The sequence below is a fragment of the Typopeltis vanoorti genome, chromosome 5 (assembly GCF_054136105.1).
Source record: "Typopeltis vanoorti isolate ZY-2024b chromosome 5, IOZ_Tvanoo_1.0, whole genome shotgun sequence".
In the NCBI taxonomy this organism is placed as follows: Eukaryota; Metazoa; Arthropoda; class Arachnida; order Uropygi; family Thelyphonidae; genus Typopeltis; species Typopeltis vanoorti.
The window spans coordinates 136,759,839-136,775,916 of record NC_143553.1 but is presented as its reverse complement, the minus strand read 5'-3'; the positions used below and the strand labels follow the sequence as shown (position 1 = coordinate 136,775,916).

At 36.3% G+C, this 16,078-nt stretch overlaps 1 protein-coding gene across 1 annotated transcript in view; it reads left to right on the top strand.

The window, feature by feature from the left end:
• The window catches only part of LOC150106851 (zinc metalloproteinase-disintegrin-like MTP8), a 263,774-nt gene that overhangs the window by 165,825 nt on the left and 81,871 nt on the right, over positions 1 to 16,078 (top strand). Inside the window, exons 11-12 of the mRNA XM_090393491.1 lie at positions 865 to 1,033; positions 4,866 to 4,961. Coding sequence (XP_090249617.1) covers positions 865 to 1,033; positions 4,866 to 4,961 — 265 coding nt within the window. The remainder of the gene's footprint in view (positions 1 to 864; positions 1,034 to 4,865; positions 4,962 to 16,078) is intronic.

Sequence of the window (16,078 nt, the reverse complement as noted above, 5' to 3'; positions counted from 1 at the left end):
TCTTGCATTCCAACAATTTCATTCTCTATCAGTCTCAGAATCTTGTTACCTCTCATTCTGCCACACCTTACTTCCGTTTCCTTCGTCATACTTTCTTTTGCTTCTTTATCACTAACTTTTGCTTCTACATCTTTGCATTCTTTTGCTCCCTCAGTTTCTCTAGCTTTTGTTTCATTTCTATTTTTTGTAACTTTCATAACTTTTACTTCTACATCCTTGCATTCTTTCACTCCCTCAGTTTCTCTAACTTTCATTTCATTTCTGTTTCTTTCATGCACACCATGAAAGAAATTTTCTATCTTTTCAGTCAGTTTCGCATTCTTTGCTTTGTGGTCTAACAATATATCACACTTCCAACAAATCCATACTTTCATTCATTCTCTCTCTTTCTCTCTCTCTCTTTCTCCACAAACACATCTCTTACACTCTGTCATGCATACATATTGCACTCACGACATCAAATCATTTTCAAAAAGTCTATGTTGCCAATACCACTTGACTTTTGCAGCACTTGCCTAGTAGCACCTGCCAACGCTCATGTGGTTGACCTCATGATGGCCATTGTGTTATACTTAAAAAAAAAAGCAGTTTAAATTAATAAATCTGGCAGAATTCATACCAAAAATTATGCAGACATACTTTGTTATCAAAAATAAATAATAAAACTCTAAAATTCATGAAATATTGCCAATTTTTTATTCAAAATAGCACTTATCTTTCCGGAGCTCTTTCTAACACTACACGATTTATGGTCCTCTAGCAATATTCTACTTTGGTTAATATTTAAATGTTTAGGATCTAATGCTATTTCCAAAGATTCCCATATTTTTCTTTTTGTTGTATCACATATATATTTTATTCCAGCTCCAATAGCCCTCGTCACTGGTCTTCCTGTTCACTTGAATATCTCCACTTAGCATATGAGCAAGGTATGGACTACTGCCTTAGAAATCGGCCATCATATATTATTGGTCCAGTCTGTGGCAATGGTTTCTTGGAAGAAGGAGAAGAATGCGATTGTGGCCTCCAGGAGGTACAATATTAGTTCTCTTTATTATTTTCTATTGAATGTTTCACATATTTTTTTAAAGATGACTGAAACATCAGATTTATAAATTATGGTATGAAGTTTTAAAATATTTCATGTTGTTTTGAAATTAGATATATATATGGTCATATTATTTACTGACTGAATTCCAAGAATTAGAAAAAACAAATTAATTTAATTTAATACCGAACATGTTTCGTCGGAATGTCGACTTCTTCAGGCATGAGAACATTAAAAGCAAACATAAAAAACACTAAAGAAACGTTGTACCACTATAATTAACAGACTATGAACTGGAATTAAGTTTGAACTGAAGCTACAGTCAGGGCTAAAGTTCTATTGTTAGGCATATGTGAGGTTGTGACTTCACGAGTGTGCCAGTATCTGAGAACAGAGCTATGTGAGTCTGCCAAACTATAACTAAGGTCACTACTGTTTATGTGAGAAGAGTCTAGGATAATTTCTTTGGATTCAACTATGCGGCATTCTACTTCATCGTGGCATATATGAATGTTTGATGTTGTATTCCAGTCTATTTCGTGTTAGTGGCCTTCATTATTTGTGTTCACTGAGAACAGGACATGGCTTCAGAGGGCACTTGTTCTGGTTCTACTATAAGCGATGTCTCTCTGATGTTCTTCGAGATGCAGGAGGATGGACTTCTCAGTTTGGCCATAATATGGCTTCCCACAGTCACATATGATTTTATATATACCTGGAAACTGAAGTTGGTTGTGAGCCTGTTTTGGTTGGTTTAGAATTGATCTGAGTTTAGGAAGAGTGGAAAAGCACGTTTTTATATTAAATTTTTTCAAAATTCTTCTTAGTTTCTGGGAGAGCGAGCTGATGTACGGTAAAGAGATATAATCCTTGGGGTTGTCCTGTGTCTCTGTGTTGTTTTGAGGATGGCATCTAAAGTTTAAAGGCTTACTAAGTCAGTGTGTCAGGTCTATGGAATGTTAGATATGAGAGCAGATTGGGGGAATGCAACTTATAGATCCATATGAATAAAAAAAAAAGAGAGGGGATATGATTGAGACATATAAGTCGGTGAGGAGTTGTTACCAGATTCATGTGGAGATTATTCATAGAGTAGTATAGAGGAAGACAAGGATAAAACAAGAGGCCATCCTTGAAAGTTGTATAAGGAGGGTGTGAGTAGGGGAGCGAGAAGCACGGAGAATAATTGACCTAGTAGAAGCAATGTCTAATTATATTCCTCAAGGAGTCAGAAGGTTAAATAAGATAGGTGTGAAATGGATGAATGCAGAGATTAAGCATGCAATACAGAGAAAAAAAGACATTATGGAGGCAATATAAGAGAAGTGGTAATAACCAATTCCATAAGGATTACAAAGACCAGGCAAGGAGTGTGACTTGGTTGGTAAAGGTAGCAAAAGTGAAGTATGAGTAGCAGTTAGCTAATGAAGCCAAAAAGAATCCTTGGGAGTTCTTTCGATATGTAGCTAGCAAAAAAAAAATAATTATGGAAGAATGACATTGATTGGAAAAATGGTATAAGGACAACTTCTGCTGAAGATATAGTGGAGATACTTAATGAGCAGTTCATAAAAGTCTTTCAATTCTTGTGACTGACATCATGGAGAGTTTGAGAGCAGTTGATAATGGGGAGGAGAGACTGACTGTAAGTGAGCAAGAGGCGTATGGGGAATTGAGCAAAGTTGATATTAATAAGGCTGTGGGACTTGATAATATATCGCCACATATTCTGAAGGAATGTGCCAGGGAGTTGACATCTGCCTTGACATATTTTTTTAATATGAGTTCCAAAGGAGTGAAAGGAGAGCAAGATTGTGATGCTTCATAAGGGAGATGATATAACTCTAGCATCAAATTATAGGCCTATCAGGTGTTGTGGTTAAGTTTTTGGAGAAGCTGGTGAGAACTAGGATCAAGAATTGGGTTGACAACAATGGTATTGGTATTATCTTTGATGGACAGCATTCATTTGATGAAGGTAGGTCATGTTTTAGTAATCTAGTTACTTATTACAATAAGATGACTGCTTCCTTGAACAGAGGAGAGGGATACACAGTAGTATACTTAGATTTTGCAAAGGCTTTTGGTAGATTACTGCATGATAAGTTGAGAATCAAACTAGAGCAGATGGGGGTTGGATATTAGATTAGTGCATTGGATTGGAGACTGGCTATCTGATAGGTATCAGACAATTTGTGTATGGGGGAGCAATATCCCAGAAGAGGAAAGTCACTAGTGGTGTACCTCAGGAGTCTGTTTTAGGGCCATTGCTATTTAAATTGTATGTTAATGATATTGGCAAAGATTTGGATAGGGATATTCAGTTGTTTGCAGATGATGTAAAGTTGGGACGAACTATGAAGAGTATAAAAGATGTTGTAGCCTTACAAGAAGACCTCAATAAATTGAATGAATTGGCATGGGAATGTGAGTTCAATGTTGCAAAATGTAAGATTTTAAAATTTGGGAAACAAAGATGGGATGTAGAATTTATGCATGGTGGGGATATATTGTTGGAGGTGGAGGAAATAAGAGATCTTGGGGTGACAGTAGATAAGGATCTGAAATTTAGGGGACACATAGCCAAAATTGTGAAGACAATACAAAGAATTCTGGGAATGATGCAGAGGACACTGGCATGTAGAAGAAAGAAGATTCTTGTTCTATTGTATAGGGCTTTGATTAGGCCACATATGGACTACTGTGCACAGAATTGTTCACCTAGTTTTCAAAAGGACAAAGAGATGTTGGAAATGGTCCAGAGACAACTGACTAAGGTGGTTTCTGATCTCTGGAATGTTGAATATGAGTAAAGGTTGAGAAAATGCAATTTACCGAGTCTAGTGGATAGGAGAAAGAGGAATGATATGATAGAGACCTACAAGTTAGTAAGGGGTTGTTATAGGATCAGTGTTGGAGAAGTTTTACAAAAAACAGTGGGAGATCAGGGGAGAACCAGAGGTCATCCCTAGAAGCTGTTTAAGGAGGGGTGTGAACAGGGTCATGAAAAGCAGGTTTTTTTCATGCAGAGTTGTGAATGATTGAAATGCCTTGCCTGAGAGTGTCATATCTGCAGAGAATTTAGTGTGTTTAAGTCATGGTATGATGAGCTGTGTTTATGACAATATGGCACCTCCTAGATGAGTCTTTGACTCCATGAGGTATTGAGATAATAATAATAATGAGTGGAATGCATTGCCTGAAAGTATGTGTGGTGAGTGCGGAGAGAAAGGTTCATATCCGAAAGCTCATCTGCACTTGAATGGATTTGGAGTTAAAAGTCTGTAGAAACTGTAGGTTGGATGAGCGAGTAAATGTAAAGAATTAAGGAAATGAGAACTGTTACAGTAGAAAGATAAAATTTGTGTATATTATGCAGGATAGAGAATATAGTAATAGGAATGATGTAAAAAAAAAAAGTGTTGATTTGTGTAGAGGAAAACTTTGAATATAGTGTTTCATATGTAGCTGAGGAAAACTGAAAGAAAAAAAAAAATGGAGGGAGAAGAATGCACAGATATGTATAAGATGGAAGGTCAGGTGTTATAATTGTTTGCTAATTCCAGATATATGAAGAACAAAGTGAGAGGGAAGTTTGGGAAGACCTTGGCCTTGATGTATATGTTTTAGTCAAAAATTAGTCTTTTTTTTTATTATAAAATTTAGCTTATTTTTATTAAATTATTAATGAAACTTGGCTGATTGATAAGAATATACTTATGGTAATAGAATGTTCAGTTTATTTGAAAATTTTAGTATTTTGAAATGTCTTTAGTAATATTAATTGATTCCTGTATTCTTTGTTTTTTAATTTCAGTTCTGCGATAATCCATGCTGTAATGCAACTTCCTGCCAATTGTATCCTAATGCTTCATGTGCCATGGGTGGTTGCTGCGACACTAGAACATGTCAGGTACTTGTTTGTCAGGTTCTTTTGAATCTTGTAAATAACTAAGTTATATATAATATTCACAAAAGAAATATCATCATTATTATTATTATTATTATCATCATCATCATCATCACACCCTCCATGTAGTCAGCAACCTCATCATCAGAGGTTCATTTAACTGACAACATATTTATCATACTGAATCTTAAAATCCTTAATGCTCCCTGCATTAACAACATATGCTAGTAATTTGTTCCATTCTCCCAGTAAAAAATCTCCCCCTCTTCACTACACTCTTACATAACTTCCAGGCATGATCCATATAATCCCTTCTGGATTAATATGATAAAATTCCCTCACTCATGTAAACTTCTCTGTCATATCATCCCCTTTCTTCCTATTCACCAAACTCTGCAATCCACATTTCTTCAACCTCTCTCTCTCTCTCCATAGCCAGCATTCCAAAGTACTGATATCTTAGTCACTCATCTCTGGACCCTTTCCAATGTTTCCACATCACATTGAAAACCAGGAGACCAAATCTGAGCCAATAGTTCAAGTATAGTCTGACTAGTGCTTTATACATTGGCACAAACACCTCCTTATCCGTACATGTTAGTATTCTTCTTATCACAATGTGCAGTTTTTGCAACACTTATAATATGCCCTCTAAACTTCAGTCTACACACTCAGCTGCTCTCCATGTAAAGAACTTTCTCCTCACTCCCTTGCTCACACTCTCCTTATACAGCTTCCATGGATAGCCTCTTGTTATACCTTTGTCTTCCTTTACTCTCCAAAAAATCTCCACATTAATCTGGTGACAATGCCCACACTAATTTATATGTCTCAATCATATCTCCTATTCACAAGGCTCTATAAGTTGCATTCCCTCAATCGGTCCTCATAAAGTAGTGCAATCGGAAGAATAGCGGATCATTGCACCCTGAGATTAGAAAAGACCTGGGTTCAATTCTCATCATGACGAGGCGAACCCGTATACGAGCTTTTTCAGTTGAAGGTGAGTTAGCCAATCTCATATGGTGGTAGCAGGGTTTTTCTCCCAGAAACTCAGGTTTTTCATCTCACATACAGACAAATCGGCCTTCAGAACACATGCAATTTACAGACAAAAAATACTGTTGTTGGTGATCATGGGCATTGATTGTAGTAGTGTCATAGTTGAAGAATTAAGTGGTGGCGGAGAGGATGAGATGTATTTGGCGAAGTAGAGTAGCGTGCTCTCCCACGATTAGTCCTTGGACTCCCTGGAGGTGTCACAATAATAATAAACCACATTCCACAGACCTGAAAGGTTCACTAACTTAGTGAACCTTTTCTGAACCCTTCCTAATATATCTTCATCCCATTCAAAAGCAGACAACCAAATCTGTACACAAAATAGTCCATATGCAACTGAATCAAGGCCTTATACAAGGGAACTATAACCTCTTTGCTTCTTTCTGTCTACGTCCTCCTTGTCATTACCATAATCTGTTGCGATATTCTTCCAATTTTAGCAGTTCAATTCCTAAACTTCAAGTCTCTGTCCACCATCACTCTCTCAGATCTCTCATCTCTTCCACCTCCTTTAAAATTTCCCCTTAATTGTATACTCTGCATCCCAACCTTGCTTACCAAATTTCAAGACCTTGCACTTTGTGACAGTAAACTGATAGCTCTACTCACTTGTTCACTCACATAATCTATTGAGATGCTCCTGTGAGGCGACAACATCTACTCTACTTCTCATTGTTCTTCCCAATTTTGCATCATTGTCAGACAACTGTATATCTCCAGTTAAGCCCATCTCAACGTCATTAACATACAAGTTAAACAGTAATGACCTCAATGGACACCACTCACCCGTATACAACCTGTTGATACCTGTCTGACAGCCAGTTAACTGTCCAACTCACTGGTCTTGTATTCAGTCCTATCCATTTTAATTTAATTACCAGCTTCTCTGTGGAAGTCTATGAAAAGACTTTAAAAAATCCATCAATCCCACTGTATATTCATCTGCCTTATTAAGTGAATTTGTCACTTTGTTATAGTACATAAGTGGATTGCTAAAACAATACCCCCCCCCAACAAACCCATGCTTACCATTATAAAGAATACTGCTATTATGAACCTAATTCTGAATCTCAACCTCTCTATTACCTTAACTACAACTCCAGACACACAAATTTGTCTATAATCTGTAGCCTCAGTCTTACCCCACCCCCTTCCTTTGTTAAGTAGGACAAACAGTTTTTTCCATTTCCACTCCTTTCAGACATGCCCTGTTGCAAGACTCATGCTAAAATCAAGAGTGCCATTAATCCATTAGAGCAGTGTTTACTAAAGTGTGATATGCATATCCCCAAGAGTATGCAAACGGTCTTTAGGGGGATACATAGAACTTATTTTTTAAAATTTTGATTACATTTTTTTTTTAGTTTTATATTTTTGTCACCGTATTCTCCTAGGTAAATGCAGATCTGTTCTATAATTAAATTTTCAATAACTAAAAAATCTAAAGGAAGTTTTGAACAGAATATGTTGCTTGGCACATATGAATTGACCTCTGTTAAAGTTTCATTTGATTGGTGGCATGATCATGTTCCAATCTCACGGTTCAAACTGTTCTCATTAAAAAGTTTAAATTCTAATAATTCTAACCATGCAATAGGTATTAACTTTCCACTAACTTTTATGAATTATTCATATCTTAATTGTAACAGCCCTCAGTGACTGTTTCACCACCTTTATATGCATCTATTCATGTTTAATCATGTTCATTCACAAGTTGTCTATTTCACGTGGAGCTCATCCACAATTAAAAATAATAAATGTAGAACCAGATCTTACCAAACTGAATTCTCCCCAACAGAAACAGTTTCATTTTAAAATTTTTATTGGAGAAAATTGTAAATTTCATAATATTTGTTTGTGCTGTATTTATATTGGATTTGTATAACTAAAAATGTATTTAATAATCAAAAAAAAAATGTTGAAAGTTTATTTTCCACTTGGTTAGAGTATAATAAATTTAGTTTAATCCTTTATCCAAGTGTGACAAACTTTGTTTGCTCCCCACCTTTGCAACGAGTTGCCCTGGTGTGTACCACCTTAACCCAGTCCTGAAGATACTTTCAGGCGCAAACTTTGTTTGCTCACACTTGGATAAAGGATTAAACTAAATTTATTATACAAAAAAAAAATGTTTTTGATGTTTGACTTAATATTATAAAAATGTTGTATAAAAAATTATAATACCTTTATAATTCTTTTTGTTTGAATGAAATATTATTATTACTTCTCCAAATTGCCTTTTCCTGAGGGAAGAATATTCCAGTGTTACTAACATTTTACAGAGGGTATGCAGGTACTAAAAGTTTGGAAAACATTCCCTAGATCATACCTTCTGTACATGTGGTTATATATTGTCATGTCCTACTGCCTTATTAACATCAGGTTTACTTAATTCCTTATATACCTCCTGCTCAGTCACCATCACTTTGTTGTAGTACAAAGTGATGCCTTCTCTGCCAAACTCTTTACACTCCAACGTCTCATGATTTCACCTTCACAGGGATGAAATACTCTGATAAACTGTTCATTGAATACTTCAACTATATCCTCTGCATCTGTTACCAGTCTGCCATTGTCATCAGCTAACATCATCCTTCCATAGTAGTGACTGTCTCTTCTACTTGCCACATACTGAACGAACTCACTAGGATTTTTCTTAGTTTGATTAGCTATTTTCTGCTCATTCTGAATTTTTTTTTGTCTTTGCCAACCAAGTTACCCTCCTGGCCTATTCTTTTTACTTTTCATTCAATCCTGTCATTCATCTGTTTCACTCATACCTTATTTAACCATTTCTGCTTTGGAATACATTCAGAAAACTGTTGCTGCTACATAGTTCTTGATCAGTGTCTAAGCAGCATCTGCCTCCTTTCCACTCAACTCCTGTTTACACGCTATGGCTCCTGGTTGTCTCCTAAGCTTCTTATAATCACTGATCCTGTAGTTTTGTACATATCCCTTCTTCACAGAAGTTCTCATATGACTGGTGACAACCCAAGTGATCATCTTATGGTTGCTCTCACCAATTGAAAGAACATTAGACACTCTATTCACAATCACATCCTCTGATGATATGACCTGACCTAAGACTCTCAAACCCTCTCATCCTCTGTAACATGTTGCCTAAGATAGTTATCTCTCAACAACTCGAGAAATTAATTTTCCTTATACCCTAATTCTATCTCTTCATTCCATTCGATATCATCACTATTAAAATCACCCATAATGATCACACTCCTCTTCCTTGCTAAGCCAAGTTGCCTATGCATTTCTTTGTCTCCATCCTTAACAGTCCTGGTCTACAGCAAACATCCAACTGAATATCTCATTCTAGCAAAATAAAAGGTTATATTTATGATCATTATCAACATTCATCTTGTGTTGCCTCCATAGTGCCTTCTTCTTCCAGCGTTCTTGCCTAATCTTGTCATTCGTCCATTTCACTCATACCTTATTTAATCATTTCTGCTTTGGAATACACTCAGAAACTGTTGCTGCTACATAGCTCATAGGTTATATTTCTTTCCTGTACATCAACTCCATTTTCTGCACAAAATATCAACATGAGTTTTGCTAATTTCATTGTAATGAAGTTGATGCCAATATTTAAGTTTGGTTATCAAGGTGCATTCATTGGTATGCAGGATCCCAGTCCTAACTGGCATCCATCCTCTATGAGCATGGCGATAGAATCTTGCTGAAAGTCTCAATATGATGGTTTCCCAGATTTCTGATAAAGTGAGGTAGCCAAATTTATTGAGATTTTGAGAATGTTGTAGTACTGTGGCAGCTTCTAAAAATAGTCTCTCTGATTTATATTGTTACAACTGGCTGATAATAGTGGTGTAGGATGATGGTAGTTGTATGGGCTGCAGCAAGATAAGTTAATTTTGTATTTATCATGTGTCGATATTGTGTAATTTTTAGACTGAGTGTTTCTGTGTGATATTTTTGAATGAAACGAAATGTGGTGTTTGGTTAAATATTTGAGACAGTATTATTTTAAATTCTTTGTTTCTTGTTTAGGGCTTTGGAACAAAATGGCAGTGAGAGAGAGTGAGAAATTGTTGCTTAAGTTGACACAAAAGACAAAGTGAATGGCATGAATTTTTCAAGATTTTATGTTTGGAGATGTTGAAAAATGTTTATGTGAATAGGTTGAATAAGAGAAAGGAGCAAATGTGGAAATGCAATATTCTGATGGACCACAAAGTTTGAATGAATCAGAGTAGGCAACATGGAACAAGTAAAACAGATGTTGAGGAAGGTTATGCATATGTTAAGAAAGCATGTTCAACTGATGGCAAAGAAAAAAGTGAAACTGACTATAAGAAAGTGTGCAAGAATGATGATGAAAAATCAAGTGCAATTAATGGCAAGCAGAGATGGCAAGATAGCAAGCAAAGCTGATGATAAAGAAGCATGTTTGATTGACAGGTATGATAGGTGGAGTAAATAATAAAAATAGACACAATATTTGAAAGCTGAGTGAAGATCAGGTAAGAAATGAAACATATGCAGAGTAATGATGAAAATTGTAGATATGCATGGAATAATGAGGAAAAGACTGAAATGAATGTTGTTCGAATGAAAGAGGTAATGAAAGACTCATCAAGTGGCATTGTATGAGGTTTCAATTATTAGAGGTGTGGTAAATGTGAAGATGCATAAGATTCATTTTCCAGGAGGTAGAATGAGCAGAGTGATTGAGGCATTGGATATGAGGAGTAAGTGAGCAGAAGATTTGGTAGTGGTAGCAGGAACAAATGACTTGATTGGAAACAATGAGAATGTAATATTAGATATCAGGAAGTGTTGAAAAGCATAAAAGATAATAGTGTGATAGGAAAGATAGTTGGTGTGTTTCCCAGGTATGACAATGATGACATGTGGCAAAGAACAAGAGTTATGAATGATATGTTAGCAGAAATGTGTGAAGAGAAAGGAGTACAGTTTTTAATGTGTGGAATGAGTTTGAAGGAGTATGAATAAATTGGAAAGCCTGGTGCTGCTGGAGGGGAGAGTAATGAGTGCAGAGAATGAATCTGAGCAAGTCTGCTCATAACATCTGCTTGACTGTCCCATTATAACCATATTTTCCCATCTGATGAAAAGATTGATTCTATGGTTTATACGTTGGCTATTCATTATTGTATTTGTTTAAGGAAATTATAATGTGGACTAATATATTAACTAAAATAAAATAAATTAATAGTAGTGTGAGAAAAGTCGGTGCTCAATGAGGAAGTGAATGTGTGTGTGTGTGTGTGTGTGTGTGTAGAAAAGAAAGGAATGTGATGGCCTGGGATGTAGAAGAAACAGTTGGATTTGAAGAGGATTCTGGGATGGGATCATGAGAGAAAGAAATGACTCAAGGAAGGCATAGAAAAGTCACATCTGATAAGTGGTATTAGAAATTTGTTATAGATCCAGAAATGAAATGTTTGTATACGAATCCTAGAAGTATCAGAAACAAAAACAAAATTGTTGCATTGAATGAGTTCGTTCACCCAAAAATTGTTGAAATAACTAAGATGTGGTTGGATGAGAATAACACCCAGCTTAATTTTATTCCATCCTGACAGGAATAAAGATGAAAGGGTAGGATGTTTTTCATGAAGATAGAAATTGATGATAGAAAAGGAGTCATGCTCATGCAAGGGAAAAATAGCAGCAGTGGCTTTGAAGCAGTATGTTGTGAGATAGAGGTGAATTACTTATTTGGATGTTGCTAAGATAGTGACAATGAAATATATAAACAGATTAGCCAAGGAATAGTAAAAGGTGATCATTATGGGTGATTTTAATAATAGTAATATAGATTGGGATGACGAGATAGCATCCAGAAAATGAATTTCTTGAGTTTTTGAGGGAGAACTGCCTCTGGCACACGAGGATCAAGGGTCTTGGATTTGATCATCTCATCAGAGGATGTCATTATAAATGAGGTGTCAAATCTCTCTCTCTCCGGTTGGTGAGAGTGACCATGAAGTGATTACCTAGGTGGTTGCCAGCCATGCGAGGACTTCTGTGAAGAAATGAAATATGTAAAACTACAAGGCTGATGATTATGAAAAGCTCAGGAGCTTTTCATATTTGTATTTATTTAACCTTCTGACTCTTGGAATACATTTGGACATTGCTTCTACTAGATATTCTTGGATAGTACCAAGCAGCATTGATTTCCTTTTCATTCAACTCATCATCCATGTGACAGCCATAAGTTGGATGAAAAGGAGATCAGTGCTGCTTGGTACTATCCAAGAATATCTAGTAGAAGCAACATCCAAATGTATTCCAAGAGTCAGAGGGTTAAATAAATACAGTAATATAACTTAGAGATTTATACAAAGGCCTTGAATAGATTGCCACATGGTTGAGTTGGATATTAGGTTAGCACATTGGATTGGAGATTTGGCCCAGAAGAAGAAAGTCACTGGTGGTGTGCCTCAAGGGTCTGTTTTAGGGGCATCACTATTTAACCTGTATGTTAATAGTATTGGGGAAGGTTTGAATGGGGATATCCAGTTGTTTGCATTTGATGCAAAATTGAGAAGAACTATGAGGAATATAGCATATGTTTCGGCTTTACAGGATTAGCTTGAATAGACTGAGTGAATGAGCATGGGAGTGGGATTGACAGTTCGATGTTGCAAATTGTAAGGTTTTAAAATTCAGAAACAGAGATGGGATGTAGAATATACACTTGGTGCAGATATATCGGATCAATTGGAGGAAATAAGAGATCTGGGTGTAATGGTGCATTGGGATCTAAAGTTTAGAGTAAAATTGCAATGAATTCTTATAGCAATGCAGAGGATACCTGACTTGTAGAAGTATAGAGATTCTAGTTCCATTGTATAAGGCTTTGATTAGGCCACATATGAATACCGGTGTACAGATTTAGTCACTTTCAAAAGGATGAAGAGATACTGGAAAAGGTACAGAGGTGATTGACTAAGGCTGGAATCTCTGGAATGCTGAATATGAAGAAATGTTGAGAAGATGTAATTTATGGAGTTTGGTGAATAGGAGGAGAAAGGGTGATATGATAGAGATGTATAAGTTGGTAAGGGATTCTTATCAGATTAACATTAAAGAGATTTTTCATAGAATGGTTAGAGATGGGAAGTCATGAAGTCATCTCTGGAAATTGTACAAGGAAGGCGAGCAGAAAAAGAGTGAGAAATAGAAGTATTTTTTTTTTTTTTTTGCATGAAGAGTAGTAATGATTGAAAGCATTATCTGAGACTGTGGTGTCTGCAGAGAATTGGATGTATTTAAGGCACAGTATGATGAGCTGTGTGTATGACAGCGAGACCTCCCACAATGAGTCTTTCACTCCATGGATAATACTACTAATAATTTTTATCTACTTCTTCTGTATAAAACGGAGATTCCCCCCAACAGGATTCACAGCTCAGTATCCATGCTATTGTCCCAGAATGAATGAATGAATGTTGGTGTTCTTTCTCTTTATCCAAAGTAAGGTAGTTTGCTGGAAAAAGACATGCTATTGACCCCAGTATGGTCTAGATGATGGAGTGAATCTTTTGGTATGTATGCAGATAAGGATAGCTATTTTTTGGTGTGGCTTGAAGCAGATATGTATATCATAACTTTTAAGAACATGTGAATTTTTTTCTGAGGTGTCCCTAATGTAGAAAATGGCAGTGGATTTTTTATGTTCTAGATTAAGAGTTTTGTTGATTTGTGTAGAGGAAAACCATTAGCTAAAAATGTGTCTTGCATGTGATTTTTTTTTTTTTTTTTTTTTTTTTTTTTTTTTTTTTTTTTTTACTGGAGAGGCTTAGAGCTTCTCCAGTGAAATCATTCACATTCGTGAATGTGGTCAGAGTAGATGGTTCTAGCTTTATTTGCTAAGGTTTTGATAAAAACAATATTGCTGGGAGGAGTGTATGATGATGATGAACATACCTTCTGGTGCAGGTAAGTTTTTTTTGTGGGTAGACAGAAAACAGTAAGAATCCTTTTTTTTTATTATTATTATTATTTGTCACCTCCAGGGAGTCCAAAGACTCATCAAGAAAGGCCATCTACTCTATAACTCTGTCTCCACCACTCACAATCCACCAACTGACTGCAACTACACCAACGCCATCTATCGCTGACCACCACCACCACTAGTATTTCCACAGACAATCACAAACATCCATGCCCACAGCAGGATTCGAACCCGCAGTCTTTTGTCTGGGGAGTGGATACGCTAACCACTTGGCCAGCCAGTCTGATTTTTGGTAGTCAGGTGACAAGAATATCAAGGAAGGGCAGACAGTTATTATTTTCCTTTTCAATAGTGAAATGGATCCTTAGATATTGGCTGTTGAGATCTGCTAAAAAACATTTCCAACATATCCTAGCCACATGGAGAACACTTTGTCAGCATAGCGTATATTCATATTGTGGTTTAAGAGAGGTGGCATTTAGGGCTGTATTTTCAAAATATTCCATGAAAAGATTGGTGAAGGGAGAGGAGAGAGAGACAGACACAGAGGGTAGCCCACAGCTATACCTTCAGTCTGCTTATAGGTTTTTTCTGCTAAGTAAAATTGCTGGAATGACTGGCAAAAGTGAATAAGCCTGATCTTTTGGGTGTGTGTGTGTGGGGGGGGGAGTCTGAATGAGTTCTGAGTTTCTTTTAGTTATACAATAAGCTGATGCCCATCTACAACTGATGCAAAACTGGAGAATGTGATGAAGAATGAAGCAAATGTTGTGGTCTTACAGGAAGACTTGAATGGATTGTATGAGTGGGCATGTGTGTGGAACTGTCATTTCAGTGTTACAAAGTGTAAGGTTTATTATTATTATTATTCTGAAATTTGGAAGGCAACAATGGGATACAAAGTATACACTTAGAGGTTGAGGAGACACCAGGGGGTGGTGGTGGTGGAGGAAAAGGATCTGAAGTTTGGAAATCATATCACACAAATTGTGAAGCCATCACATCAGATTATGGCAGTGATGTGGAGGACCTTAACAGAAATAAAGAGGTTATGGTAGACTGACTAAGATTGTAACTGTCTTTATGATGTGGGATATGAGGACAGATTGAGGGAATGCGAATGGCAAAGCCTTGTGAGGAGGAGAGGAGATATTTTTAAATTAGTTAAATTAGGATTGTTACTGGGTTAATATGGAAGAAGTTTCATAGAGTAGGAGAGGGAGATAGAACAAGAGACCACTCCTGGAAACTGTATAAGGATGACATGATCAGGAACATAAGGACCAGGTTCTTTGCATGGAGAGTCATTGGTGAGTGGAATGTGCTGCCCAACAGTGTGGTAAATGCAGATGTACTGAATGAGTTTAAAAGCATGATTTGATGGGCTTTGTGTGTATAACAGTGTATACTTCCCTTGGTGAGTCTTTAATTCCATGGAGGTCTGGTGTTAGAACTACTACTAATAATAATAATAACAGGCCTTGCATGTGGAATTCTGTTCTAATGGATTGTCAAAATCCAGTTTTTACATAAGCTCCTATCAAAATCTCAGTAATCTCATATTCACATAGTATAATCAGACCATAGTGGTGAATCTTGTTATCATTATATTATTAACTTTAGGTCTCTATGGGGTCAAAGGACTGATTATGGGAGTCCTATTGTCATAGAGAGCTCATCGAACCATACCTTAAACTCATTCACTAGTCCTGCACTTGTAGAACAGGGATGCATCTTGTTCTACTGATTTCTCCATTCTATAAAAAAAATTCATGACTTATTTTTCATGGTATTAACATCACCACACAGTTTTATCAAAGAGATGTTTTATTAACTTATATTTCGCTGATTTTCAACTCAGCATCATCAGGGCATAACACACTTGTACAAGCGACAGTGAGTGAGTGAAACAGTCGTGCTCTGATGATGCTGAGTTGAAAATCAGCAAAATATAAGTTAACAAAACATCTCTTTGATAAAATTGTGTGGTGTTGTTAATACCATGAAAAATAAGTCATGAATAACCACCAACACCTAAGCTTATCTGTTAGTCTGTAAAAAATATTTTCACACTTAATGTCTCAATCATATC